The sequence below is a fragment of the Strigops habroptila genome, chromosome 2, assembly GCF_004027225.2.
Source record: "Strigops habroptila isolate Jane chromosome 2, bStrHab1.2.pri, whole genome shotgun sequence".
Taxonomy (NCBI): Eukaryota; Metazoa; Chordata; class Aves; order Psittaciformes; family Psittacidae; genus Strigops; species Strigops habroptila.
The window spans coordinates 70,255,327-70,282,868 of NC_044278.2; the positions used below are offsets into that span (position 1 = coordinate 70,255,327).

Sequence of the window (27,542 nt, forward strand, 5' to 3'; positions counted from 1 at the left end):
CCCTAGAGGGGTGTGGGGAGAAGCACTGTCCCACTCCTCTTTCCAGCTTCTAATACTGCATCCAAATTTGCTGCAGTGTGGCTTTTTACATGCTGTCCTTCAGCTCCCACATCTGAGCACTGGGAGACAGATCCGGTCCTGGTGTGAGCAGCTGCAGTTGAGCCAAAGAAATGCACTACCTAGGTAGTGGGCAGAAATATATTTGAGCTGTAAAAGAACCCAAAGGTTAACAGGACCTTTGTTTTGGGTTTCATCCACTTGCAGTAGTTCACACTTTAAAGAAAATTCTATGTGTAGTGAAGGAGCAAGTGGACAACCAGGTGGTAAACCTCTGCAATTTAGTCAAAGGTCCCACACTCACCACGTCACAGAGGATGCAGCTATTCTTAGGAATATACTTTCACTGTTAAGACACAGAATTTTTTTTTTCTTTAAATCCGTATCATTACATTAATAGATGCATATTCAGAAATATATTTTCTTTTGCAAAGTTAAACATGGATAGTCTCTCTGCATGCTTTGCTAACTGGGAAGTGTGGCGGGCACAGCTTACAAACACTACACAGTAACATCTCCTATTTTATCCTTCAACAAAGAGACTGGGTTGATAAACAGGGATTGCTCCATGTTCATTTGAACAATATCCAGTTTCACAGGCTGTCTTTAATTATTTCCTATTGTGTTACGCCTCCCAGACATTCAGATGCCTATTTAAACAAGAAAAATACAGTTCTCAAGACTTTTTTATTGGTTTTCCTCTTTTCTGAACCCAAAGGTTACACTGGGGTGAGAAGTCGCTTTGTGTCAATGGTAACTTTAATTAGCATCACCAGTTTTACAAAAGCACTATCTTATATAAACACTGACATAACTAAAACAAGCCCCAAGAAATGGTCTATATTGCAAGGAATAGCAGAGGTATGTACAGACATTACAACACTACAGTCTCCACACGACCTGAGGATAAAGGTCCAATTTCTCTCTCCAGGAAGCCTCTGCCTGTCAAGTCATTTCCCCTCTATGCTGCTCCCTGCTTTTCCCTTTCCCCATGTCTTATCCATTCAGCAGCTCTCCCTACTGAGATTTCCTCTGAGAGGTTGTAAATAAAACTTCCCAGCCCCTAAAGCTCTGCTCAAAGTGGTGTGTATCAAAGTGCTCCTGACTGAAAACCACAACCATTTGATGTCCAAGGCAGTAGCACCGCACAGGCAGGGAGCAAGGGGAAGTCGGCCTCCACCTGTGCAGCCAGCGTGCAGCATCCCATCCCAAATGGTTCACACTGCGCCACTGCACACAATCCCAGAAATGTCAAAGCCAGATGACCTTGTGCTGCTGTCAGTAACAACATGGTATTTGGTAATTACCTCTAGAAGAATTCTTGCTTTATGTGTTATTCTCTAACTCTCTGGCACTGCCTGGATCCTTTTTCATGTCTCTGCCTTTGATTTAATCTAATGGACTTCAGCAGTTTGGTACCTTTCTGATTTACTGCCAAGATAAATATTAAATACATCATTACAGACTGACACTTCTAAACAGAAATTGCTACTCTGATCTCAAGGCCGCAACACAGGTTGGCTCGAAATCTTGTTGCAAATTTCTTCCCTACTAGCTAGCTACTCGAAGGCTGACCCCAAGCCTACTGAAGTCCTAGTGAGTGCTTCCCCTGACCTCGTGAACTTCAGCTAGTACTCAGTGCAGTTGTCCATTGAACGGTCAGGTCCTTACTTCCTAAAAGATGACCCCCTGGCCCCTCTTCAGCACAGGCAGCACTGGCTGCTTGCACAGCATCTCATCACATCAGTCACACGCAAAGCATCAGGAACATTCCCCTTCACTGGCTTTGGACACAGACTGGTCCGAGGGGTTTTTATAAACAGTCTGAGGGCTTTCAAATCTTACTCTGCATCTTGGCAGAGTGACAAAGAGGGAGAGAAGGGGGCTCCTCAAAAGCAACAGCCTCTCTCCAGCTGCTGGCTGAACAGTGAAGAGCTGAACTGTACCAGAGCCCTCAGCCCAGGCCAGCAGAGATAACCTGTGCTGCAGGCAGATGCATACCGCTGGAACAAGGAAAACCTTAGGAAAACCCAGAAATGTGATGGCTGAGTATTCCTCCTTGTTCTAGCCATTCTCCTTGCTTTGGTTATTTATTTCCGTGCAAACGCTGTCTCTTGCAACAGAGATGATTCTCCCACTGGGGATGGTGCATACGCATGTGGGCTGTGATGTGGAGCAGAGGGGCAGGGGAAGCTGAAGCCAGGCATGGGGGAACATGATGACTTCACATCTGCCTCCTAAACCTCATCTGTCCTCAGTTCAGCTGAACCCAGGACACCATCCTATACTCCACCCCAGCTCTCCACCAGGACTCCACAGCAATCCCAAAACTACACCGCCCTCTTCCCCAGCTACTCAATGGTGCAAATCCTAAGTAAACAAGAAGAAAAGAAACGCCAAGAAAAGAGCATCCAAACACACAGAATATTAAAATAAAACCCGAACACCCAACTCATCAGATGGTGTCTTCCTGCTTCAACAACCTGAAGCACAGCAGCGGAGAAGAGAGCTCTCCCTGTGTGTATGTTTTGAATAACAACACTCATCGTGCTACGGGCGGGGGGGAAGAAGCTGCTCATTTGTTGTGCATCGATGGCTAAATTGTTCTTCCTACTCCCTGTTTTCACGGGTCACTGTTTGAACACGGTATCTATCTGCCAGTGACAAGGGACAGAGCTCAGGGACTAGGTTCTTACAGATTTTTATCAGGAGCTGATCATGACCTGACACTGCACAGAAGATGTAGGAGCCGCCTTCCCCACACATAATGTGCCTTCACTCCACCGACATTGTGCGGGGAGGTCTAACGCCACTGAAAATCGTGCTGAATAGTGGAGATACTATTCTATAATAAGCGAATTTCTCATTTTTCTCCAAATAGTCCCTTTCTTTTTACAGTAATGCAAGGGTACAAACAAACAAAGAGGAGGACACCAACTGTTATACCTGATATGAGACTCAAACACTACCTTATATATTAGTAAAAATGGCCACCAGCTTGACGTACAGGGACTACACAAGCAGCTATGTTGGATTTTTGAACTATATAAACTTCTCAGTGTACATAATTGAAAAATCAATGAAAAGAAATCTCAAGTCAGCCCATACTACCCTCCATCACCCAAAACTGGTAGCAGAAGGAACAGAAATTTGATGGGAATGGTGGGAAGGCAAAGAAGGATAGAAAGAGATCTCAACAGAGATCTTCTCAGGTAAACATAAAACACCTATTACTGCAACCCTTCAATTGCAGAAAAAAATAAAAAATAAAAACAAATTGCAACAAATTACATTTACTGTGTGTAACCTTTTGTTAGATGCTCAGGAACAGCATCTCCCTCCTGGAGACTATAGCTTGTCTTTGAGCACTTAGACACTTTTGACTTCTTAGGAGTATTATTAACTACATTTCTGACATTAAGAAATACCTTAAACATTCCCCATTACAAAAGCCTTTTAAATAAGAGGAACATTTTGTAACTGGAAAAGAAGAGTTGATACAAGCAAAACACCCTCTTCCTTGCACCCACCCTGCTATTACATAGTGCCTCTTACTGCCCTGCCCATTCCGGCCCCTGCTGCAGCTGTCCTGTCAGCAGAAAGTGGTGTATGAAATGCTGCTCAAAGCCTAAGAAATGTACTGCTGAAGCCACTAGAACTCCCCAGATTCCCACCAAGCCTTTGAGGAACATTCATGCATTTGAAGACTTTGGCATGGCTAGCCCTGTTGTGAGAGGAAACCCAATGCACAGCAAGCATGTGCCAGTAATGCTTTTAAATGGTAAGAGATTAGAGTAAGTAACACCATCACATGGAAACATACTGAAATCACAACACTTCATACCTTGCCATAGCATGTCCTCAAAGGTGATCCTGGGCACATCCCACCAGGAGAGCCACGGAGACAAACATAACATGGCGCTGGTGTGACTAACGGAACCTGGACAAGCTATTTCTCTCGCATGATTTCAAATTCATTCGGATGTAGCAGGCTCTAATCCCCAGAAGTACCCAAAAGTGACTTCAGCAAAGAAACTGTCCTCTCACAAGTGAGCCCAATGCTCTGTCACCAAGCCCCTCTTAGTATCTTTGTCTTAGAAATCCACACTGCATTAACTCCAAGGTTTGTACTACAACACATACCTCATTTCTGTACATGGGACAAACATTGCCCAAACTGCCCCCTTCATCCCTCTTCACCAGACATGCAGAACCAGCTGAGCAGTCAGTGCTCATGCATTTGCAAAGGCACAGATAAGGGCTGCTGCCTTGTTTATATAAACTGTTTAACAGGCTGTTCTTCAGGACCACAAGTACTACTTCCCAAACAAAAAATGGTTAATAAATCAACATTTTAACTCATCTCCCTACACCTCTCTGAGTGCTTTTTATTACAGGTTTTCAAACTGGCTTCCATGAATCCTGATTGAGGCTTCTCCTTTCATATGCTAAGATCTAAGAGCTTTTTTCTTGCAAATCACCAGCCACACACTTCTCAGCCACATCTGGTCATACTGAGTAACAGCTTTCCTCAGAAGCGAGTGTGAACTGGGAGTCAAACTACTGGCTTCCCTGGGAGAAGATGAGTCTGCCTGCATTTCTGGAATGCACATAGTGCTTTTTCTTCCAAGCCCATGGATAAGGCACAAAATGCAGATTCGTACTAACTGATAGTGCTTCCTAAGGCAAAAATGGCTATTCTGGCTTGCCCCAGCATTGCTCTCCACAATGCTTAGTGGTCAACCAAAGGGAGAAACTTAGGGGTCTCCATTTGACATTTTCTGTCAGAATTTACAGAAACCAGTATGGAAATTTGTAATGCAAACATTCAAAGGGTGTGGGAAGATGAGCTCAATATTTTTGGCTGGAAAATGGTGTTTGGGGCCCAAATGAATAGCTTATTAAACAGCTTAGATAAATAAAGGAGTAAAACCTAACTGACTTCTCAGATTCTACTGGCCAGATGCTAATGGAGCACATCACGCTCTGCCTGCACTGCCCACAATGCATAACATCCTTGCCACAGCATCTCTCGGGACCTGGGAAATAGGAGCCAGCTTTAAGTCGCTGAGATACGTCTTCCATATTTCCTCCCAACAGAAAGGGTTGGGAACTCCAGGTCTTGCACCCAAAGCCTTGCTACGGAGTAACCTGGATGAGTCCAGGACTAAGACCTGGATGCCTGTGTGCCAGGTGCAACTCTCCTGGCACTTGCTAACAGAACAGCTTGGTGTGCACTGTTCCCTGTCCCACATCAGGCAGCTTCCTGCTCTTTTTCCTCCTCCTCTCTTGCTGTGAAGAGGGCAGAGCCCCACGTCTGCCTGCTTCCCCTATAGGTCATCCTTCCTCTCCTCAAATCTCAGGGCTTCTAGAGGGGTATTTTCACATGGTCCTAGGAACATGGCCAGTCTTGTGAACAGAGGGTTCAGCACAGTTGGGGTAATTGGGGGGATTCGTGGGCTGCTTCACTGGCCCTGCCACAGCACAGGCAGGGCAGAAAACATTGCCTAGAGCATGGTATGACTGATCTTAGGATGCTGTGCAATAAACTCACCAGGAATATGCCCAGTTTCATGGCCAGAAAGAAACTCTGGCTGTGAAAAATACATCAACTTTCTATATTCTGCAGTTAGCTATTGGTGTCAGCATCAATTCATGTCTTGTTAAAAACTTTATCACTATGCACCAGACTGAGATGTGTTGCTCTTAGGAAATGCAGTACTAAAGAGAAAAATGAGTGAATTGTCTAAAGAAACAAATCAGACCTGCCAGAATCTATAACTGAGTCAAAAGGATACCAGCCCTTAAGATGTTCAGTAGCAAACAGCCTGCCCCTGACAGCAGATTCAAACAGTTCAGAGGCCCCTGAGCAAGCCAGAAATGCTTTTAATAATGCACACAACCTGAGCTTCTTTGAGCCAAATACTGAGTGTGTAGATGTTTTAACAAATTAAAAGCACAGAGCCATCTAACAATTGTAATGCACAATCCTCCCCTGGCCTTGCTCTCTTCACAGCTCTTTTGCAGAGCACAGGCTTCAATGTGATCCAAGTCCTGTACGAGCGTCCAACACGTGGCATGAAGGTTTGAAACAAACCTCAGACAAACACACTGATGTCTAGGCAGAGTAAGCAGGCTGAACTGCACTTGAAGTTGGTAAAATCCAGCATCCTACTTGCTAGGGGAACACAGATGACTGGTTGTAGGAAGCTCTTCCTCTGAAACAAGCTCACACAGCACATCTGAGTAGCTAGGGGCTTTCAAGTAGCTTGTTGAAGTCCACAGTCCTTTCATTCAAAGGCCCTTTTTTCAGACTCATAGAACGGTTTGGGCTGGAAGGGACATTAAAGCTCACCTAGTTCCAACCCCCCTGCCATGGGCTGGGACACCTTCCACTAGAGCAGGCTGCTCCAAGCCCCATCCTGGCCTTGAACACTTTCAGGGATAGGGCAGCCACAACTTCTCTGGGCAACCTGTGCCAGTGCCTCACCATCCCCAGAGTGAAGAATTTCTTCCTTACATCTAATATAAATGTTCTCTCTTTCAGTTTAAAGACATTGCCCCTTGTCCTATCACTACTCGCTCTATAAAAAGTCCCTCTCCAGCTTTATTGTAGGCCCATTTTAGGTACTGGAAGGCTGCTAGAAGGTTTCTGTAGGACATACCATGCCCCTCTGATGAATGCAGAGCATGCTCACATCTCAAGACACGTGTCCTGCCTTCCTCTGCTCCACCTGCCTGGAAATTTAGAAGAGCTGACATAGAAGGGTCAGGTTTAAACGAGCCCATTTGAATCCTGCCCACCCCTGCCTGCAGCAGTGCCACTGACTCAGCCAGGCCCATGAGGAGCTATGCAGCTGACGCAGAGGCTGGGCAGGGCTCTGCACAGCGGTGGTGAACACAGCCAAAGCTCACTGGCTTAAAAACACCCTGGGCCAAAGGCAGAGGCACAATCATGGCAATACAGAGCTAAGTGACCTTGACCACACTGCTGAAGACATTCCCTTCCACACTGCCACTACCTGCTTCTTCAACATGCTGAGAGGCTGTTTATTTTTTGTCATTCACCACTTAATTAAACACTATTCTCTATAGGATAGATTTTATTGCTTGCAGCTTATTTTGGCATCTGTGGCATTATATAAAAGCACCATCTCCAAAACAACACCAGCCAGCAAATCCGTCTCTCTTCCTAAGGCATGTATTCAAATCTTCCAGAACAAAACAAACACCATCTACAACAGTGGTATTATGCTAGGTACACTCATGCTGTTGGTTGCAAACTGGATGCAGACCAGGGAGGGGAATGTGATTACTTTACTGTCAAGTGAATGAGAGCAGCCGTCAGAGAATTCCCAGTGGCTTTACATTAGCTGTGGAAGAACACGTAATAGCTGAGCTGACACAGTCAGAATGAGGTGCCCAGCTGGGACAAAGTTACCTCAGCAGAATAATTTTGAACAAATTTGTGTTGCAAAGTCACTTCATAGCAGATCAGCACTTTGTATCACAGGGTAACTGCAGTTTAAATATGGTATTAGGGGCCTTAAACTGAGGTTTACCACTCTGTGAAACCATAGCCTTAGGACACAAGGAAAAGCTGGAAAACAAAAGGCTTACTCAGCTCTAAAAGAAGCTAATTGAAAAGGAGAAACAAAATAAACCCATGGAAAGTCTAAAAGCCTGCATATTCTTTCTTTTTTTTAGCATAGCTCCCCACGCTTCGTACACTGCTGCCTTTCCACAGCAGCCTGCTATTGCAGCGTCTTCCAATTTCTGAAAAACATCACACCTGAACAGGAGGTTGGCATCCACCTTTAGTCTTTTCTTATCACAAACCCTTAACCCCAACTGTTAAGCCTACACCATGGTTGGAGAAACAATCACTATTATATAACATTTGATAGTGCCTTATCGGCCTTATTGGAGTACCTGCAATAAATGTTCCTTACTGGAAAGCAATTAACACCAGTAAGAATCCTGACTGGATTACACTAGTAGCAGCCCAATGAAAAAAGGGAGATAGTGGCAGAGTTGCTGTGCAGCACTCTGCCTTCAGGGTAACCTTATGTCAAGCATCAACCATGGAGCCCCAAGTGAGGATGTCAGCTCTAAGAGGCAGTATCACATTCCCCTCTTCCCAGAAAATAATCGCTAATTCTGGAATTGTGCAGGGTGGGTTTGGATAGCACTAGTCTGCAATGTGTTGTGCTGTCATTCAATGACCATGCTCTTCACAGCACAAGAGCTAAACTCACACACTCTAAGACTGTGTTTTGCTTTTGTTTTGATTAATTAGTTAAAGAGGCATTAAACTGATTAGCACTCACCAGGTCTGCCTGCTCTGCTTTCATATGATTTGCCATTGTCACTTTTCTAACCAAGAAGCAAAAGCTGGGCTCCCAGCACCGAAGATAAACTACCAAAAAAACAGTCTACACACAGCAAGACAATCTAGTCCAGACAGGTCTAATCAGAGCAAGAAGAGGGCTTCTGTGAGCTGCCTCTGCTCAGGTATCAGTGGTCAAATGAACTAAGAGCCCTGTCGGAGAAGAATTACTCACTTCACAGCTATTTCACAAAAATGGCATGTTTTACTGTCACTATTATGCTAAGGGTAGATAATTTTAAAGCCCAGTGCCCTCTTCCAACATTCTGTCAATTCGCAGAGTGCACTGCAGTCTGTGAGAGTGTCAAAGCTGTGGTGCCTGCAGAATGGTCTCTGAAAACCTATACCTATTTGACAGAATCCCTCTTTACCACCGATAAGCCTGCTTGCAATGTGTTTTTCGGAAGAACTACCATATAGAAACACCGACATTTGGCAAAAGAAAGCTTCATCCAGAATTATCTCATTTGCATATGTCTGCACCCGAGATACCGAACAACAGAGTTTGTCGAGTAAACGCAAACAAAATATGATTCAGTATACCCAGTCTGTTAATAACCAACATCTGTAACTTTCACAAACCTGCCACTACAGTAGATCACCAGTTAGCCAAAAGGGAATGCAAAAACACACAACTGCATGAAATAACACAGCTAAATAACAAACAACAATCTTACCACAGAGCAAGTCTCTGCTCAATTTCCTTCAGAAAACCAGCGTGAAATTTGTGCAAAGGTTCAAAGTTGGAGAAAATGAGATTTTTCAGTGTTTCGGGCATGCAATCCTCTTGACTTACTGCACTCTGAAACCACTACAAAGAAAAAAGAAGCAAGACTATCAGGGGGTGAAATGCAGCAGGTATGATCATTTCCTGTCTTTATACACCTGACCCTGTAAGGACCTCATTTAGCTGGTGCTAGGAATACAACCCAGGCTACCCATGACACTCCTGCATGCTGAACTGGTACTCTTATCAGTGCATAGGTAAAAAAGAAACTCCCTTCCCCTTTGCCATCCCTCATCGAATCTTGAAAATTCTTTTCATGCCCAAACTGGCTGATCATTACAAACCGAAGTTGCAAATGCTGTAGGTGCAAGAGAAGGTGTACTGCAATACTTGCAACACTTGCAAAAGTTCCAATAAAACAAAAAAATATGTTCTGCATTTTCTTTTGCTGAGTTCTGCCTGAAATCCCTTTCACAGGAGTTGGTACAGTAAGCACTCAAGCCCATGCTACTGTGTGCAGCTAGAGAACATAATGAAGTTTGCAAAGTGAACAAGTAGAAGGATGGTACGTTGCACTTCCAAGACAAGACAGTAGGAGCAGAAAATGGGAGGGTCAGTCCCAAACACTGTTAAAGTTGCAACAGGCTCCTGCTCAGTTTTGCTCCATATTCTCTTTATTTCACCCTAATAGACCTATGGGTGATGTAAAGCCATAAGACTAGGGGTCTTCCCAAGGTGGCACAGTCTCTGATGTTCAACATAACACTACACCCTCCTGGCTGCCCTGAGGAATTTTAGCTGTCTATGGTTGACTTCCAGCAGCGCCTAGAAGGCTGCTGGGACCATAGAAAGCTGTTACAGCAGTCTTGATTGGCACTGAATCAGCTGGAGCTGATCCAGCCCTGAGATAAAGAGAGATTCTTCCCAAGCCTCCCCCTCCCTTGTTTTGTCTCTACACTGAGCGGAGCTGAGGTTGAAGAACTGCATGCCTACCAAGGCATGCATGACACTTGTTCCTTCTACCTTTTCCAATGACAGTGGCTACTCTCAGTGGTCTCCTGGGCCAGTCATCTGTGGAGCACAGCTGATGGGCCTGACGATTAGCTAAGAGCCACTTGTATGCCTCTTAGTGGCAGAGCAAATACAAATTTGCCTACCACAAGAATAAAGGCCAGGGTGGGAAATGAGGTTTAAGTTCTGAAGAGCTAAAACTTTCTGTTTCTGCAGCCATGGAGAGAAATAGAAGATGAAAAAAGTGTATCTACTGTTGAGACTGCAGCAGTGACCACTCTCCCACAGAACCCGGCCTTTTCCCTTATTGCCCAGCTTCACAGAAAGCCAAGGTAAGTAGGCAGTGGGACCACAGCTGCCTGTAACATTCATGCTGCTCCAGCCCACAATGGCTATGTTTAAGCTGGCATCAGAGCAACTGTATCTGCCATGTGGGCTCCTGGAACAGATGAGAACTTGGTAAGAAGGTGTCTCTGTTTCCCAGCTGGTACCAACAGAGTCTTCCCCGCAGCACATCCTCCTTACCACAACACTCAATGCAGGACATGCCCATGCACCTCACAGTTTCACATGCTGGATTATTAAAGAGCTAGTTGATCTGGAGCTGGCAGCCCTGCTGAAATACCATGAGGGGTTTTGGATCCAGTGCCCTTTTACAGACAATTGTTATTTAAGGCCAAACCTTGCACACATTACTCTTGGAAGTTAAACGAGACTGTTGGTGTGTCTTCAAAGGAGACATGTATTTGCCTTGGTGATTTTAACAATCACACCCTAATCAAATGCTACAGATTAGTGACTCATTTAACAGACAGTTTCACTTACTGAAAAGTCAGAATCATTCAAATAGGTACTCAACAATATTTCATGTTAAATGGAGAGCATTTAATCCAGGAGAAAACATTTATACATCACCCTAGAGAGCTACTTCAGTTTTAAGAGAAGTCATTGAAAACCCACAGGCATTTTTAGTAATTACAGCCACAAAGTATGAGAGCAAGAAAAAAAATAACTCAACTGTGTCCCAAGTTCCTGAAGCTAATATAGTTTTGTAGTGCATGTTACTAACCACAGTGCAAATCTCTACTTTCTGCTTTTTGTGTTATTTCCTCCTGAGAGCTGTACTCCTGTGCACTGCAGAGAATACCTACAGTGCAGAATATAAAAGTAGCATGGAACAGCTAAGATGTTAAATGGAGCAGATGAAATACTACTGCTGACTAGAGATTCACGTTTCATGAGTTATGCTCAAGTAAACATACCGATGTGATGACTTCAAGGTCCTTCAGGTATGTTCGTTCTGTGGTCGCCGCTTCTTTAGCAATGAAGTAAGCTTTCTCAGTTGGGAATCTCTGCAAATTGCAAACACATTAGGTTTTCATCTGCTTTTATGGAGCTGCTTTCTGTAGGAAAAAACTGCAGACAACAATTGCCAAGAGAGTTAGTTACAAACTAGTGACCCTTGCTTGTGGTTACTGTGACTCATGCTTAAATGTTCTTAAGCCCTGAAGCCCTGCAAACAATCCTTCCTTGTGAACACAAGAGAACAGGCACTGTCTATGGGTTCCTGAAAGACTTTTTTTCTGCCAAGGTGATTGCTACAGCTTTGGGGTGCTGATGTTCCTTTTAGGTTATTCCACACATCCAGAGCAGGATGTATCCTGAAGTTCACAAAGAAATCCTTTGCAGGCTAAATAACCATTTGAATCAAATTTGACAAAATAACAGAAATTAGTGTCTGATTATTATAAATTTCATCATCACCCATCATTCTGGGTAAGAATCCACAGTAAAAATACTCTTAAAAAAATAAAATCTTTAAGCTTTTCCCATTGAGCCTAGACAACAGTGGGAGAGGGTTAGGATTTTAGGGTAAATTACAGATTTCAAATCTCAGGAAAAAAACAAAACTAAAACAACAAACCAAACAAAATCTTCTTGTGTTATCCAAGAGGCAAAAGTCATAGAATCACAGACTCACAGAATACCAGATTGGAAGGTACCTCAAGGATCATCTGGTCCAACCTTTCTAGGCAAAGCATGACCTAGACTGGATGTCCCAGCACCCTGCCCAGCTGAATCTTGCAAGTGGCCAGTGTTGGGGAATCCACCACTTCCCTGGGGAGATTATTCCAATGGCTGACTGTTCTCACTGTGAAAAATTTTCCTCTTGTGCCCAAGTGGCTTTGATCTCTTAATTTTGAAAGGCCAAAGGATCCCAACTGATCTCTTCTGTGTTGCTCAGGAAGCAAAGAGGAAGAGCAAAACACCCATAGATCTTTTGCTTCTACATTTCCACCCTGAAGATCAATGATGCAGAGGATGCGCTAGAAAGGGATGCAAAGTAGATTTTGGGTATTTCCTAGCTAGTATATAACCCCATAGGAACCATCATCAGCTGGTATACACAGCAGTCACTGGCTGCTGTAACTTCAAACTGACACAAAGAATCATGAGTCCTTTAACTGATTCTCAGGTTTTTTCCTCTCAAATTTCTCTCATATCTTGCTAACTATGCACAGAGGGAAAAAGAGATCTTCTTTACACATGCTCCCACTTTCCAACAAAGCCATCTGAGTTCCTACCTTCTTCCTCCTGAGATGCTCAGACAACAGAAGGACAAGAGCAACCCCCTCGCCCAGCAGCACAGGAGGGAGGAGCCAGCAGGCTCCCAGAACAACCTGGCAGAGACAGAATCACTTCTGTCTTCTAAAAGTGTTGGATGTGATGCTCCCTTATGGCTTTGCTGCAATGATGGGGCTGAGCCAAACTCTTCCTGCTGAATGCTTCAGGCTGTGGCTCAAAGAGAGCATTTTTGACTCCTACAACCAAATGCTCCCAGTGGTGGTCCCCGTAGAGACAGACTGGAAAGCCTGGGTTGGACACTCCTGCTCAACGCTGTGTCTCTTCCTTCTGTCACCTGGAAATTTTCTCTCCAATAATACACTGTTTTGTTACAACAAACTACCAAACTCCACTCCTTAAGAACAAGCTGTATTTATAGGAGACCCTGTCAAAACAAGTTACAAGCAACAAGACTGGCCCAGATTTATCCCACATTAACCTTAGGAATACAGAGTTACCTATCTTCTCTCTGCTGCTTAAAAAGGAGCTGGGGCCCTAACTCCTGCACCTCTGCTCAGGAGAATGAACCCAGGGCACTAAGTCCTCAGCTAAAGCAGTTCTCTGGTTCTGGCCTGACCTGCTCCAAACTGTGAATTTGGCCTCAGGAGCACAGGGATGCTCTTGGACACACCGTGACTAAGGACAGCAGATACCAAGTGACCCAATTTGATTTATCTGTGTGAATCCTGCAGCTGGGGGGATCTAGATATTAATCGCTTTGACCAACAGCAATAGCCACAACACAACATGGAGAAGAAAGCCAAGGCTCTGCCTTACCTTTCTTTTGACCTCTTCCTCATCATCAGTCCTGATGCATGACGGGTCATTCAGCAAAGGGCTGATCAAGGGAGATGGCTGCTTGGTATCAGGGCTCAAGTTTGGAGATAAAGACATATTTGCCACCGATGGGCCTCCTTGGGAATTGATGGAGAGCTCTGAAAGGTGAGGGCTGCCAGTCAGAGAACCTGCTAAAAAAAGGGTAAAAGAGAAATCAGTTAGGACAGGTTCTCTCTAGAAAGAACCAAAAGGAATTACAACCTTAAGTTGCAGCATGTGAAATTACACTACAAGACAGAGCCATCAGGGTCCTCAAACTAGTTCAAATGGACTTGAAGCCAGAGGATATGCATCCACTTGTGTTAACCAAGGGACTGAGGCATTTTCTAGCTGATAAAACTGGCTGAAATTAGTGTCTCTGTAGGGAAGGGATCAAGGCATACATGACTTAGCTGCAGTATTACTGCTAAACATCAAATTAGTACCAAATCTTTCACTATTGTAATCCACTCTATGAAAGGAGAATAAATACAACAATAAGGGAGTCACTGCAGGAGTGCCATTCTTTCTAACAAAGTAAAACTTCAAAGACTCAAATCAGTATTTCATAGGGAGCTACAGGACACGAGTTAGAACAAAATTATCTAATGGAAGTCTAGAGAAAAAGAAACTATGACTTTCTACAGCAGTGTTGCTGCTAAGACCAGCCCGACCTAACATGAAAGGAGAAAACTACAAGCTCCCCAGTATCTACACACAACGCAAGTATGTATATTATACCTTGTAGGTCTTTCCATGCTCCTCTGATTGTGTGGGATGGAAATGCTAGCATTACATTTACACAAGAAAAGCAATACTTTTAATGCACAAAGCATGACATCTTTAGATTATCACAGATATAAAGTCCCATTTAATTTTGGATTAAAAATATTAAAGAATCAGACAAAGAATTACACTTCCATGGATTCATATACACTACATAAAATATTACTGAAATTAGCATTTTGTCTCCTGGGAGGCAGCCAGACTACTGACTGCACAAAGGAAAGAGTTTTCCAAAAATGCCCAATGCTGTCCCAGTTATCCCCTCCTCCAAACCTCTGAAAATCTAAACCTGTTTTAGAAGATGGATTTGTCATGTGGAAGAACATTTACAGTCTGTACTGTTTTGGCATCATACATCAAAATCCAACCCCAAAAATGTGACAGGCTCTGATTACCTCAGCTAATAGGCTGTCTAGGATTAAATGTAAACCACATACATTGCCATATATAATTACGGTCATACACATTTTACTATCATGTGTTTATGTCCTTCCTAGATTATGATAAGTAAGTGTTCCTGCTGCTGCAACACAGTTGAGGTACTCTTAGTATACAGAGGCACCAATAAATATAATTAGGCCAACAGTAAAACCTATTTATTTTCTGGAAGAATGCAAGATTTATTGCTAGAACATGAATGCCTTCAAATTCCAAACCAGTTCATGTTTATATATCATTCCTTTGAAAAAGAGAAGGAAAAAACCCAATACATTTATCAGTTTATGTAATCATGACAGTTATGTAGCCTATTACAAATCAAAGTCAAAGCACTACTTGTCTGAAATAAAGGTCTGTATTATTGCAGCTAGCAAGAAAGGATTTCCCAACAGTTTCACACTAAATCAATGTTCAGTGAAATTTGAGAAAATGCCACAGCTTGTTACACAAATGTCAATTTTATTGACACTAGCACACAACTGTATACAGTATTTTCAAAAGAAATGGAATTCATCATTGAGAAATAGTGAAACAGATTAATAGCAAGGTTGTAAAGTTTAAAGTAGTTAACTACATTACAAAAGACATAAGAAAAGTGGTATCACCTCAAACGTGGAAACAAAGAAATTCTGGCACTATGCCTGTCATACGACAGTGAATAAATGATTTGCACCTCTGTGAGAAGTTCACAGGCATTATAGTCTAGAAGTTAAATAGCACCTATCTGTGATAGATAGATATAGATATACTGACATATCTATCTACCTATTTATAATCCTAGATCTAACTTCTGATGTACTGGAATTTTTATCAGTACAACTCGAGTATTTCAAACTACAAAATATCAAATGGATAATGGATTAAAAGTATTTCCTAACCTATTTTTGGAAGACATGACTTGGGAAAAGTATTATGGAAAGTATCGCAAAAAAAACGTGCCTGCTGGCTCACAGCATTGAATATACACCCCATTGATTAAAGACTTGCACATCAACACACCACTGACATTCTCAAAGTTATTTTGCAGCAAGTTGAAATGCTACATCCTCTTTTCTGGTATCAATATGGACATGAGCGGTGACCAAAGCCAACCACCACCACCACCTGCAAGCAAGAGCTCAGTTAGACCCCATCTGCCAACATGCTGAACAAGTGAAAATCAAAGCTAGGTATAACGAAGTGGCTATTTTACAAAAGGGCCTCAAAATGCTGTTACATTAGTACATTCTAGGGCCAAATTACAACCAACACAGCCATAAAGATAAACACATTGGATGTTGCTCTGGTAAAGGTGAGAAAAAACCTCGTTCTGCTGTGAGAAAGTAAGGCAGAAATGAAAATGGAAGGTCTTCTCTCCCCCATTGCCAACCAACCGGGACAAGTGTCATGCTGATGGGTCATGGCAATGCTGCAAAGTGACATTCTCTTTTTCATGGAGGTGAGGAACAAATAACCTGCATTAACCAAATGGTCTTTTCTTAGACTTTCATCTGACCTCCTGCCACGTAAGAGTATATTCATATACGCTCTACTCATCGACTACATACTGCAGAATATAAACAGAAGCAGAAGGGAGAAGACCAATCTTATTTACAGGGTACTGAAATGCCTTGCACTTTACCCTAAAGGATTCACTGATTGACAGGCAATTATTAGCGATGTCAGTTGCCAGATACCAAGTGGTACTGCACGACACATCGGAGGCCTAAAAGGTTTGCAGCTAGTAACATGGAATTGTCTTTGCTTGTATGTGAAGTGATTTTATCTAGATTCAGACTTGGGCCATCTTTCAAATATAATGGAGCCAGCTATATACACACAAACCGAGAGACAAGTACAAAAGGATGTTTACCAAAGGATTGCTTAAAGCACATACTAAAATTACATCCTTGGTGGAATGGGTAGGAAGTAAGCACGTGCTTTAATTCTTATCTGAGTTTGGGATTAGGAAGAGAAACAAACACTGGTTGATGACTGGCAAATAATGAGAATACACTTTACCATGGTATGGCAGATTAGCCCATCAATGCCAAAGCACCTGGAGCAGTCCTTAGCTCCCCTGAGCTAGTTTACTCTCCAGGCACTGGGGAAAGGTGCTGCAGTAGGGAAGGTGACAGAAAAAGTAAACCTTGATTGAAAGCTAACTTAAAAAAAAAAAGAAAAAAAAGAGAACAACAACGGCATTTTACATGGCCATGAAACTATGGGTTATCATCCTAGCTTTACATGTGTCTCATCACTCTCCATCAACATACATGTTCTATGTGCTAAGTAAAATGAAGCCAGTGGCTAAAATCAAATACTTAATAGCTATACTTCTGTCAAAACACATATCACAGTTACTTGCTACAATTTGGTGGAGTGCTGGCAAGCTGTGGGTGCCCAGCCAGAGAGGGACAGGCTGAGCTCTTTGCCTGGCTGGCCAGCCATGATCCATCCCACTAGTACTATGTGCTTTACTCCAGGCTCCCGCCATGCACAGATGTTAACCCATAGGAACTGGTGCTGAGGTTGATGCCCATGGAGCCTTGGGCTGGCTTAGCTATACTGCTTTAAAACACAGCTAGTACCAGAAAAAGATTTCAAATCAGTACTTTTTAGTTGATGAAGAAAGTAAATTCAAATCATAGGTGAGCTGAACTGCCTGCTGCCTCTTTGCTGATTACATTGACAGCATAAGATGATCTGAAATCCCTGGTTGGAGACTTTGACCTAACACAGGAGGGCTCCCTTCTCTGTCAGGAAGACAAATGGGACTCAATGTATCCTGAAGATACTCCTCCTCTATTCCTTTTCTCCTGAAACTGCTGAATAACAAACTAGACACTTAGTGTTCTGCATCTGCTTCAAAAGTTCCTATCCCTACACACTGTTCAAACAGCGAGGAAGAGTACAGCAGTGTTAAGATGCTCCTGGGTATGCTCCTCCTCCATGGAGTCCCAAGAAATAAAAATGACTCAATTATGGGAACTGAGAGGAAGCATCAACCATTACTGAATGTGAGCGAGATTCTGCTTGAAAACTTCATGTACAGCTACAGCGCTCACTAACTCAACTGTTAAGGTTTATATTGCTCTCAAGGTTTATAGATTTATTATTAGAAATTAAAACGTGTTAAGAGCCAGAAAAGCACCTTTCTCAATACCTGGAATGCTGCAGGGCTCGTTCTCTCCTAAGCCTGCTCCACAGCCTGCTCTGCAGTCAGGGGAAGCTTGTGACATCCAGATCCCAGTTACTCTGCTTTAATGGCAGATCAGTGTTTTCTAAACTCCAGTTTGAAAGATGAAACCCAAGTTGTTGACCCTTTGTCTTTTGCATTACTGAGCATACTACTTATGAAGGCTCTTTAATAGGAAAGTATCTGACAGAGCTGCCACTGCTGTGACCACACGGGTCTAGCTTATTTTTCCATAGTCACGGTGGCTGCATGGCTCTAATTTCTAGCTAAAATGTTTTGGTCAGAGAAAGATGCATAGTACAAAATGACATGGGGGACAGATAGCACCAGATGAAGTGGCAGGAATTTTCATATGCACTTCACCAACAACTGAAGTACCTTAGAATGGAGAAGAGTTTAATAAGGGTGTCCATCCCTTCTCTCCTCAGCTGTGAACCAGGCACAGCTGTGCTGCTGAGCTAACAGAGTTATGGGATGGAGATTCTGCACTGCTCTCCCACAATACAAGAAGAAAATCCACTGACTGCCATGAAAGCTTGAGGGGGACCAGTTCATCAAGCTGCACTTCCCCATTATACAAAACAAGATGGAGTGCTGGATACAGATTGTTAGAATTAAAGATCTTGAAAAGTAATTATACATCAGCCATAAATTTATGTACAAACACACCTGAACGCAGTACCAAAGATTCTGAGGAGGAACAGGAATTAAAAACAACTTGGGAAGAGATCCCATGTCACACATAACCAATAACTCTGCCTGGCTTGAAGAGGAACATAAGAGGGAGAAAGGTTTGTATTTGACTTCACAGCTCAAAAATGCATGCCTATGGCAGGAGTGGTAGTGAGTGGCAGGGATTTGGGAGAATGGTGCACCCTCTCAATGAACCAATTTCCTCATATTTAGGACAAAGCATCAGCCAGCAAATGGACAGAACAATTAAACCAGTGACAGTTTTACAGCAAAATACCAGTTAGAATGAGTAAAAGCCTTCAGTACAGGTAAAACTAAAAATAATAATTAAAAAAATTAATTCCATGCATACACAGTTAAATGGCTTGACATGCTTACAGTCTCATCAAGCTTGGTGTTGGTTTAGTAGCCAGCAACCTCTCCAGCTGGTAAAGGTCCATGCTTTATTGGTATACTGCAGTTTTAGACAGTGGTGAGTGTGAAATCAGACAGTAACTGCTGTTGGCCTACATCAGGGTATACTTGCATCTTAAGAACAAAGAGCGAACAATACAGCCTGGGAAGAATACAAGGTCACTGGGCATCAGTCCTTTGTCTAGCCTTGATCCTTCCAGACAGAAATAGAGCAACCTATAGAAGGATTCCCTGATGTACCCAGGGTTAGGGCTAGTTTGCTTTTGTTTGTTTGCCTTTAAACCAACATGACACAGTGCTACAAAAGAACTGAAAATGTTCAGCCCCCATGTAAGCTTATGCCACAGATACTGTCCATTTCATCAAGACATCTCCCCAAGACTGCAGTGATCCTGCTTACGAGCTATGGCAGACAGACTCGACCATCATTGGGTGTAGCCTTCATTAGGAAATGAAGGGCAATCCGTTTGTGCTCAATGGAGCCCAAATGCCCAGGAAAACAGACCTTCTTCCCCCTCCCTCCACTCTTCTGCTCCTTAACATGGTGTGGTTTCTCAATTTGAGACTCACAATCTGGTGGGGGTTTTCTCCAGTTCTCAGGTGAGGAGTGCTCTATAAGACAGGATCACTGTAATAAGAGGAATTAGGTACTCCCAATACAAATAGGTATTTCTGCAGTAAAAGGACATTGAGACAGCGCTCCGAACAATGCAAGGAACAGAAGATACACCATGCTTTGAGGATAGACAGAACATTGAAAAGGCTTTTTCTCCCAGAGAGGTACATGCTGACAAAACAGTGCATACAATGAAACAAAAAATGTTTCTCTTTAAACGGTATTAAACAAATGACAAAAATGAGAATGAAGTCCCCAGCATTTTCAATTTTAAAAACTAATTGTAACTATTGAGATTTATTAAAAAAAATCTATGCATGTGCACACACAGAAATCAGGAAAGGGCTGGATAAGTGAAACACTGCCAAGCTTATGAACTTTTGTTAGTGGGCTCAGGTGAGTTTCTTAGCAGGAAAGGGGAAAAATAAGGATTCAGCTAATCAAAGATTTTTAAGTGCTTCATGGAAAAGCAACAGTCATGAGCTCTAACATTCACTGAACTGAACAGAAAGACCTACCTCTGATCTTGCTGTAAACCATCAAAGGCAAAAACCTGTTTTCTTCTCAAATCAGGATTTGCAGCATTTTAAAGCAAGCATCTAATCTAATTTCACAAGCCTGAAAGCTCTTGAATCAGAAAGCATTCATTTTCTTTCAACCTTCCATATTCAGTCCATGACAGCCGTATCATTACTGGTTTTAGAGTTTATTCTTATCAGTAGGAACTCCGGATTTTTATGGTTCTCAGGGGCCAAAACTTTTACAATAATTGCACCTTAAAACTCTAATGATTCTAGAGCAAACTAAGTATTTACGATCATCTTATGTAGATTTATGATTCTAAGGTCTTTACCCCCCTTACTGTAATAACACCACCCCTTACTTGTGAAAAACATGCCTGTGAATACACAGCTCAGCCAAGCACACAGGCTTTCCAGATCTCCTAACATTTAAAACAAAGTGCTCACTGCTTTTAATAACAAACAAGATGAAACAAGCTTATTCTACACGCTCTTTATAGACCACAGAATTGGAACAGAAGACAAAATACTCTATAAACAACTGCTACATGTCACTCAAACTAGGCTTCTTATTCATACAATGCCTTTGATTTTTAAGTAGAAATTCTGCACTTCAAAATGTCTGTGGCACCACAGAGCCTACCACAGGGAGGAATACAGAAGATGCCTTTGCTCAGGATCCACATGTTGCACAAGAATTATTTTCCTTATAAATGTAAGTAAATAAGATACGTGCCCTTTTCTAGGCTTATTTCAGCTACTACAGAAGTTACAGAAATAGAAGCAGAAAGATTTTGTAAATTTTGATTTCCTAAGATTTAAATTTCCTTCCTTTCTAGAACTGACAGCATGGCCAAAATTTTCTCTTAAAGTAGCTTGACTGAAACCAGAGTCTGCTGCTACCCACATTTGAGAAAGGTTACACATCAGTCTAATCTTTGGGACCTCCTGATGCTAACACCGTGTATTAGACACAATCAAAAACCCCAAAACCATCATCATCAAGTAAGAGACATCAAAAAACAACTGGCTTTCTGACAAAAGGACTGTTGTCCTACCACTTGTATCTGATAGCAGCTAACAAAAGAAAGGTGTACATATAAAAGATTGCCCTAGAAGATTTGCTTTCCTTCCTATATTTAGAGTCTCTCTTATTTGCTATGGAGAAGACGATTGATCCCCTAAATGAAGAGGAAAGAGGTGTGCTAAGATGTACAGAAACTGCCTTAAGAAACTACACCATTCAAAGAGAGAAGCATTACTGGAAGACTAAAAAGGACTTTGGCTTCCTTCACTTTATACATCCTTGAACAGAGAACCTTGTTCCTTCACGCTCACAGCCCTTCCCAGTCTATACAAACCCCACTGATGAATGAGGTGGATCTCCAGTGGTCCACACCCTTGTCCACCAACGTAAGTGACAGCCAACTCCTTCATACACATGTGGAAGTCAGGAAAAAAAGTTGGACTGTTAATTTGTTTTTCATCATTAGAAATTAAATTGCAGCAATTAAAATTTCATTCTAAAGTCACCTCTGACAGCAGTCTAATGCCTCATTATGACAAATAAGTCTCTTTAAACAAACATGGTATTTGACAGAATTTATAGGTCAGACATCCTTTCTTCTGCTGAAGAACTGTTCCAGAAATAGCCACAATTCATGCTAATTGCATATAAATCATACTGATGAGATTTGAATCACTGTTATCAATATTCAAAATCAGGTCTACTGCAAGAGCTCAACTGACTAACACAATTCTTGCTCTCCCAGTACCCTAAGGAACTGCTGGGGCTTTAAACTCTCAGGATAAGAGTGGAAAGCACACTATACCAAAGGGAACTGCAAATAAATAAGGCTAGGCATTTTCAGTGTGCTTAAGATATTTCCTGTCCTCTTTTCCTTTGTCTTCCCAACTTTGGAACCCCCCAGAAGAAACTTTATGGAGATCATGTGTGTGCGTTTATTGTGAGACAGAACACAACAGAATTTAAAACATTTCTGCTTCTTAGTGAAGAAAAGCAGGAGCTATAAACAGGTCTTAGATCTGTCTAACCCATTTTCCATTTTACTTTCTCTGGTCACCACCAAATAATTGCATGTACATCTGTACATGCAATCTGTACCTGCGTAAGAGGCCAGACAGGAACTTCTGGTGTGAATGTTACCGCTTCAGAATGAACACAGCTGCTTCAACTAATAAAAGCTGCTCCAAAAACATCTGTGCAAACAGAAACCAGCCCTACAAATATTCAAGGGAGAAAATACAGGTCCTAAAGCAGTCTGGTCTAATAATACTAGCCCCATTAACTGAACTAATTCACAAACTACTCTTTTTTCACTGTTTGCTAGGTTCTAATGATTAGGTTCAGCATTGCTAATGCTCCTGTCAAGAAAATTCTGTCTGATTTTGCATGCCCTTTAATCTTGAAGCAAACTGGTAGATTGATTTCATTTTTCAAATTATTATCATGTAACTCTTTCTTTGATTATGCTTGGGCAACACGGTCTAGTGTGAGGCGTCCCTGCCCATGGCAGGGGGGTTGGAATTAGATGATCTTAAGGTCCTTTCCAACCATTCCATGATTCTGTGCTCATCCATCTACTTTAGAACTGATCTCAGCTCCCTATAGCTCACATAATGTACATGCAAATACAGCAAACCTAAAAACTTTCAGTTACATGTTGACATTATTCACCTACAGAAATGTCTCTTCCAGTTTTTCTTCAATATAATTTGTATATAGTGTGCACTACAATGGTTAATGGGATGGTACCTGTTAGGCAGGCCTACGAGCTATGGGTGTTCTGAGACAACTAGGCACTAGGCATTTGCAGCACTAGGTACAAATCATCTTCAGAGAACACCCCTCTCCATCATGCACAAGGATTATGCTTGCTAAAGGATAGTATCTTCAACTGAAAACAATGTAGTCTAGGCCATTCAGATAGCAATTACTCAAATCTCTATACCTGCAATATCCTACGTACTTCCTAGCTCCTGCAATATCCTACGTACTTCCTAGCTCCTGCATCAACTTGCCACTATCCACATTTCTTTCACCTAGCAAAATGTATTCCCAAATTTTACATCCCAGGTCACTGAGGAAAACTAGGTACTAGGAAAGGCTGATATGAAAAACAAAACCCCTCCTGGAGAAGATCCCAACAGGACATAGCAAGTATGAGTTGCTGCTGGGTTGGAAGAAACTTAGAATTATCTGACACAATTTTTCTATTGTCATTGCAGAACATGACTGAACGTCATGAGGTAATTGGAATAGCAAAGAAAGAATCAGAGTGCCTTTTATCCATCGACTAACTACATCTACACATTATCTTGGGACAAACCCATAAACTGCTTCTGCAACTAGTTTCCACATTCATCCAACTACATGGACAGAGTTGGTTCAGCACAGTGATAAGCCATCTGGGCAGCACAGCAAGAGGCTTCCTCCACATCCTCTGGAAAGATAGGAGGTGGGCAGCTCAGGACTACTCATCCACAGCAGACGTAGCTGCTTGATCTTGCTGGGATTCAGCTCCCTCATTTGTAGCAACTGCCTAAGGACATCTGGGCATTGATGAGTATGGGATTTGAAAGTTAATTATTGAGAATAAAAGATTTAGAACAGTGAATCACAAGTACTATCAGCCACACTCCAAAATCTACTGGAATTGGTGGGAGAATCAAATCTTTTATTTAGTCTACAACTACCTCTGTTACACTTGAGACGCAGGTATGCTTAGACCACTGCTGTTGACCAGTGTATGTAGATTAATCAATGCTTGCAATGACTAAGTTGAACTGACTCGCTCCTCTTCCCATGTGTGCTTTGTGAACCATCTCATCCGCAGTCCTCCCCTAAAGGTTTCTGTTCTTTTCTGCAAGGTCTGTCTGTATTTGTCCCACAGAAACAAACTCCCAGATGGATTCTAGGGGACCTGATCCTATGTGAAAACATCAGTTTAAAACTGCTCTCTCACTTATGATTCTTGGCAAGCACTCAGATATGAACCACATGTCTGGTAGAGGAATTTGGCCCATAGACTGTTTTTAATTAAATGCTTGTCAACTGATATTAAATGGAATTTCAGTGGCATAAGAATGCTGCAGAAATGATTCATCCTCAATGAAACTATTTCCTATGTAATTTACAAACTTCATTTCTTCAAACTGGAAGAATTTCACATGTGTTGAAACAACAATCATTTAAACAGTTAAAATTGAAAAAATGCCTGATGACAGAAAACAGTCAGAGAAAAATCCTCATAATTCATTTTTGAGGATAGTATTCAAAATGGAAACTAATAAAAGCTGTTCAGGTACTTCATTAGCAACTAGGCTAACTCCAGCTACCAGCAAGTCTGTTCTTATAAAATTATAAATCCATTATCTTTGTATGCACAGGAGAGAAGAAATCAGGCCTGAAAACAGTATCTGAAAGGATGCAAAACAGTAAACATCACTTTCATATTCACTTAAATCCAAACAATATGAAGCCTATTCACTTTTCCTAAGCAGCAGAAATGACTGCAAACCCTTTTTGCCGAAAATCCGTTATCTGAACTCTAATTTTACTGGCTAACAAAGCAATTAAGCCATATGTCCAGTTAGTACCTTACTGTGTAACTACTGGTACTTCTGCTACACAAGCAGCAAAAAAAAAAAATCAAAAGGAGACTCATGCACCCACTCCTCATCCTCATGCTATCTGCCAATGCAGGTTTCAACTACTTATATTTCATCTTAAATATTGAGAAGTTCAAGGCAATTATTTTACAGCTATTCTAAGTCCAAACCACAAACCATCTTCTTTTAGCATAATATACAAGCAAGCTTACCCCTAATTATCAATCTCACGGTTTCTAGATTCATGCTTCAAACTACAGGAACAAACGAGAGCATTCCCTGTCACCAAAGTGTCACTGTCTAAAGAGATGCTTTACATCATTCCAGTTCAAAAATGAGGTATCTAATCTTTAAGGAAACGAACACGCTAAAGGAGATGAGCAGGTTAGAACTTATATTTACACAAAGATATATTTTACTGCAAAAAAGTAAAGTATATAACAAGACATGCCTAGCTACTGTAGGTATCTTTTTAAATATCCTTCACTCAGATTAAACTTTTAAAGTGTGCATAGACCAAGGCAGTAGAAAAATTAAAAAGAATTCTTATTTTATTATTTTTGTAAAAACAATCTTCAAAATTTTATATCGTCTCGATTTACAAACTCCTGTAACTTGTTCATCAGTACTTATGTGGGTGGACATATTATTGCTGCATGCTTGTACTGCATGATGCACATCACTGCAAGCTACCGGCAGTTCAGTCAATGCTGTTGTTCATCACTTAAAATTCACAGATTTAGTTCCATTCCCCCACAAGAAAAACATGAAAGTTAAAATTAAGGCCAGTGTTAAAGAGCACATCTTGTCTCCCGGCTCTAATAACTGCAGGACACTTTCTATACAGGAGACCTTTTATCTGGATTTTCTTAATCAACTCAAGAAACTATAATCAGATTTTATTAGGATACAGCCTTAATTTTCAATACTTTTAGCCTGTGAATTTGAAGTTTACAAAGAATTAGTCTCTCTGTCTTTCTGCACATGTGCCAAAATCTCAGTACGCTATGTACAGTACAGCCTGGACCACAGTTAGTGCCATCATTCTCTGTGTCAGGAGATGAAAAATTTATGAGATGGCACTGTAAAAAAAAATTGCCTATGATAGACTAATTGGACCCTGTATAGATAAAGATTTTTCACAATCAAAGCAAAAAATGAAATTAAACAGCCGCCATCTCCAAACCCCCCACCAAAAATCACCCACAACTAAACTTTGATGTCTTCACAATAATGCCACTGAAAGAACAAGGGGGTGCGGGGTGAGGAGAAATCCCTTGCAATTAATCTTTATACCACACTGATAAAGGATATAAATGATTGCCTTGCAAGTAATAGTCATACCACTCTTTGTTAGAGCTCTTTCAATCTAAGTTTTTTTTTTTACATGAATTATCTTTTTCATCTTGTTCTCTTTCTTGCCCAAGGAAGAGTTTGGAGTTTCAAAATCTCCATCACCAAATCAGCCTGTTGAACCCACTGAAGAAAAAGCTTGTCATTGTTCCATCATTGTTCCTGTATACATGCCTAATACGTACCCTCAGTTCATCAGTTAAGATTATAAAATGGGTTATGAAGATGAGTAGACCAAGCACATTCTTGCTATGAAAAGATTTTCCAGTGTATTTCAAGATTTCAACAAGACTTGGTCCTGAATATCAAGCTGCCTGCATTTGGCTGCAAGTTTAATTTTTAACTCTAACTCCGTTGAGGCACTCATTAGTTGTTCTCCTTATACAGGAGAGGAAAAAAAAATATAATAGAAATACAAAAGAGCACAATGTACCTACTTAGTTTCATTTTTGTTTGTTTTGTCAAAATAACTAGTCAAGTGTCAAAGTAGCTACAATATATACCTAAAATATGACTTCATACAAAGAATTGGTGAATGTATAAAGTCTTACAAAGGTTCCTAAATCAGTAGTAATTTTCCAAGCCTCCTGCCTTTCAGAGGATATGTGTTGCTGTTAAGTTTCATTGAGACTTACTATTGTATTTCCAGTATCCCTTCCCTCTAGCTGGTTAGTACAATGATAACCTTTGAAATCGCCCACACACTGAAATTACCAGCCACTCTTCACAAGCCCCAGAAGATGCAACCACTCTGAGCAACCACAGTATCCACTGGTCTTATACTCCCTGGTCCCTAGCAGCTGAACACCTGCACACCATCTTCATCGCTGAGACGAACAGACACATCCTCCTCTACCTTCTCCTCAAGCTGAAGGCTTCCAAATGAGTACTTATTTCTAGGCATGGGAGAGGAACTCAGAACAATGGGATTTCCAAACACCAGTGGGTGAGTGAAGGGACTAATGATTTCTGAATCGGAATCACTAGATTCTGTCCCACTGCTGGTGGAGCCCTCCATCATCTGGACTGCAGCCATGTGATCCACCACGCCACTGGCATGCAGTGACTGTATGACTGGGCTATGCTTTGACTGTGCCCCAGCTGGCATACCGTTGGCCATCATTTTGCCTTCTGGAGAAGACATCTTAGCCACCCCACCTCCTTTATAATGTCTCTCTGATCTATACTCCTGCCCAGGGGTTGAGGATATCTGACTTAGGATAAATGGATCTGTAACTGATTTATTGCAGAGATCTGCTTTTTTCTGCGCACGAGACTGTTGAGAA

At 41.8% G+C, this 27,542-nt stretch overlaps 1 protein-coding gene across 4 annotated transcripts in view; it reads right to left on the bottom strand.

Annotated features, from left to right (window-relative positions):
- Positions 1-27,542, bottom strand: part of FARP1 (FERM, ARH/RhoGEF and pleckstrin domain protein 1) — a 219,434-nt gene that overhangs the window by 19,235 nt on the left and 172,657 nt on the right. For 3 of the 4 annotated variants that reach the window (XR_003989673.1, XM_030473637.1, XM_030473624.1), the window contains exons 14-16: positions 13,587-13,777; positions 11,447-11,536; positions 9,124-9,257 (exon numbers count right to left, since the gene is read on the bottom strand). Coding sequence is in view for 3 of the 4 variants with exons in the window: in XM_030473637.1 (XP_030329497.1) it covers positions 9,124-9,257; positions 11,447-11,536; positions 13,587-13,777 (415 nt within the window). In the remaining variant the exon portion in view is untranslated. The remainder of the gene's footprint in view (positions 1-9,123; positions 9,258-11,446; positions 11,537-13,586; positions 13,778-27,542) is intronic. The other variant, XM_030473629.1, reaches the window with a different exon arrangement.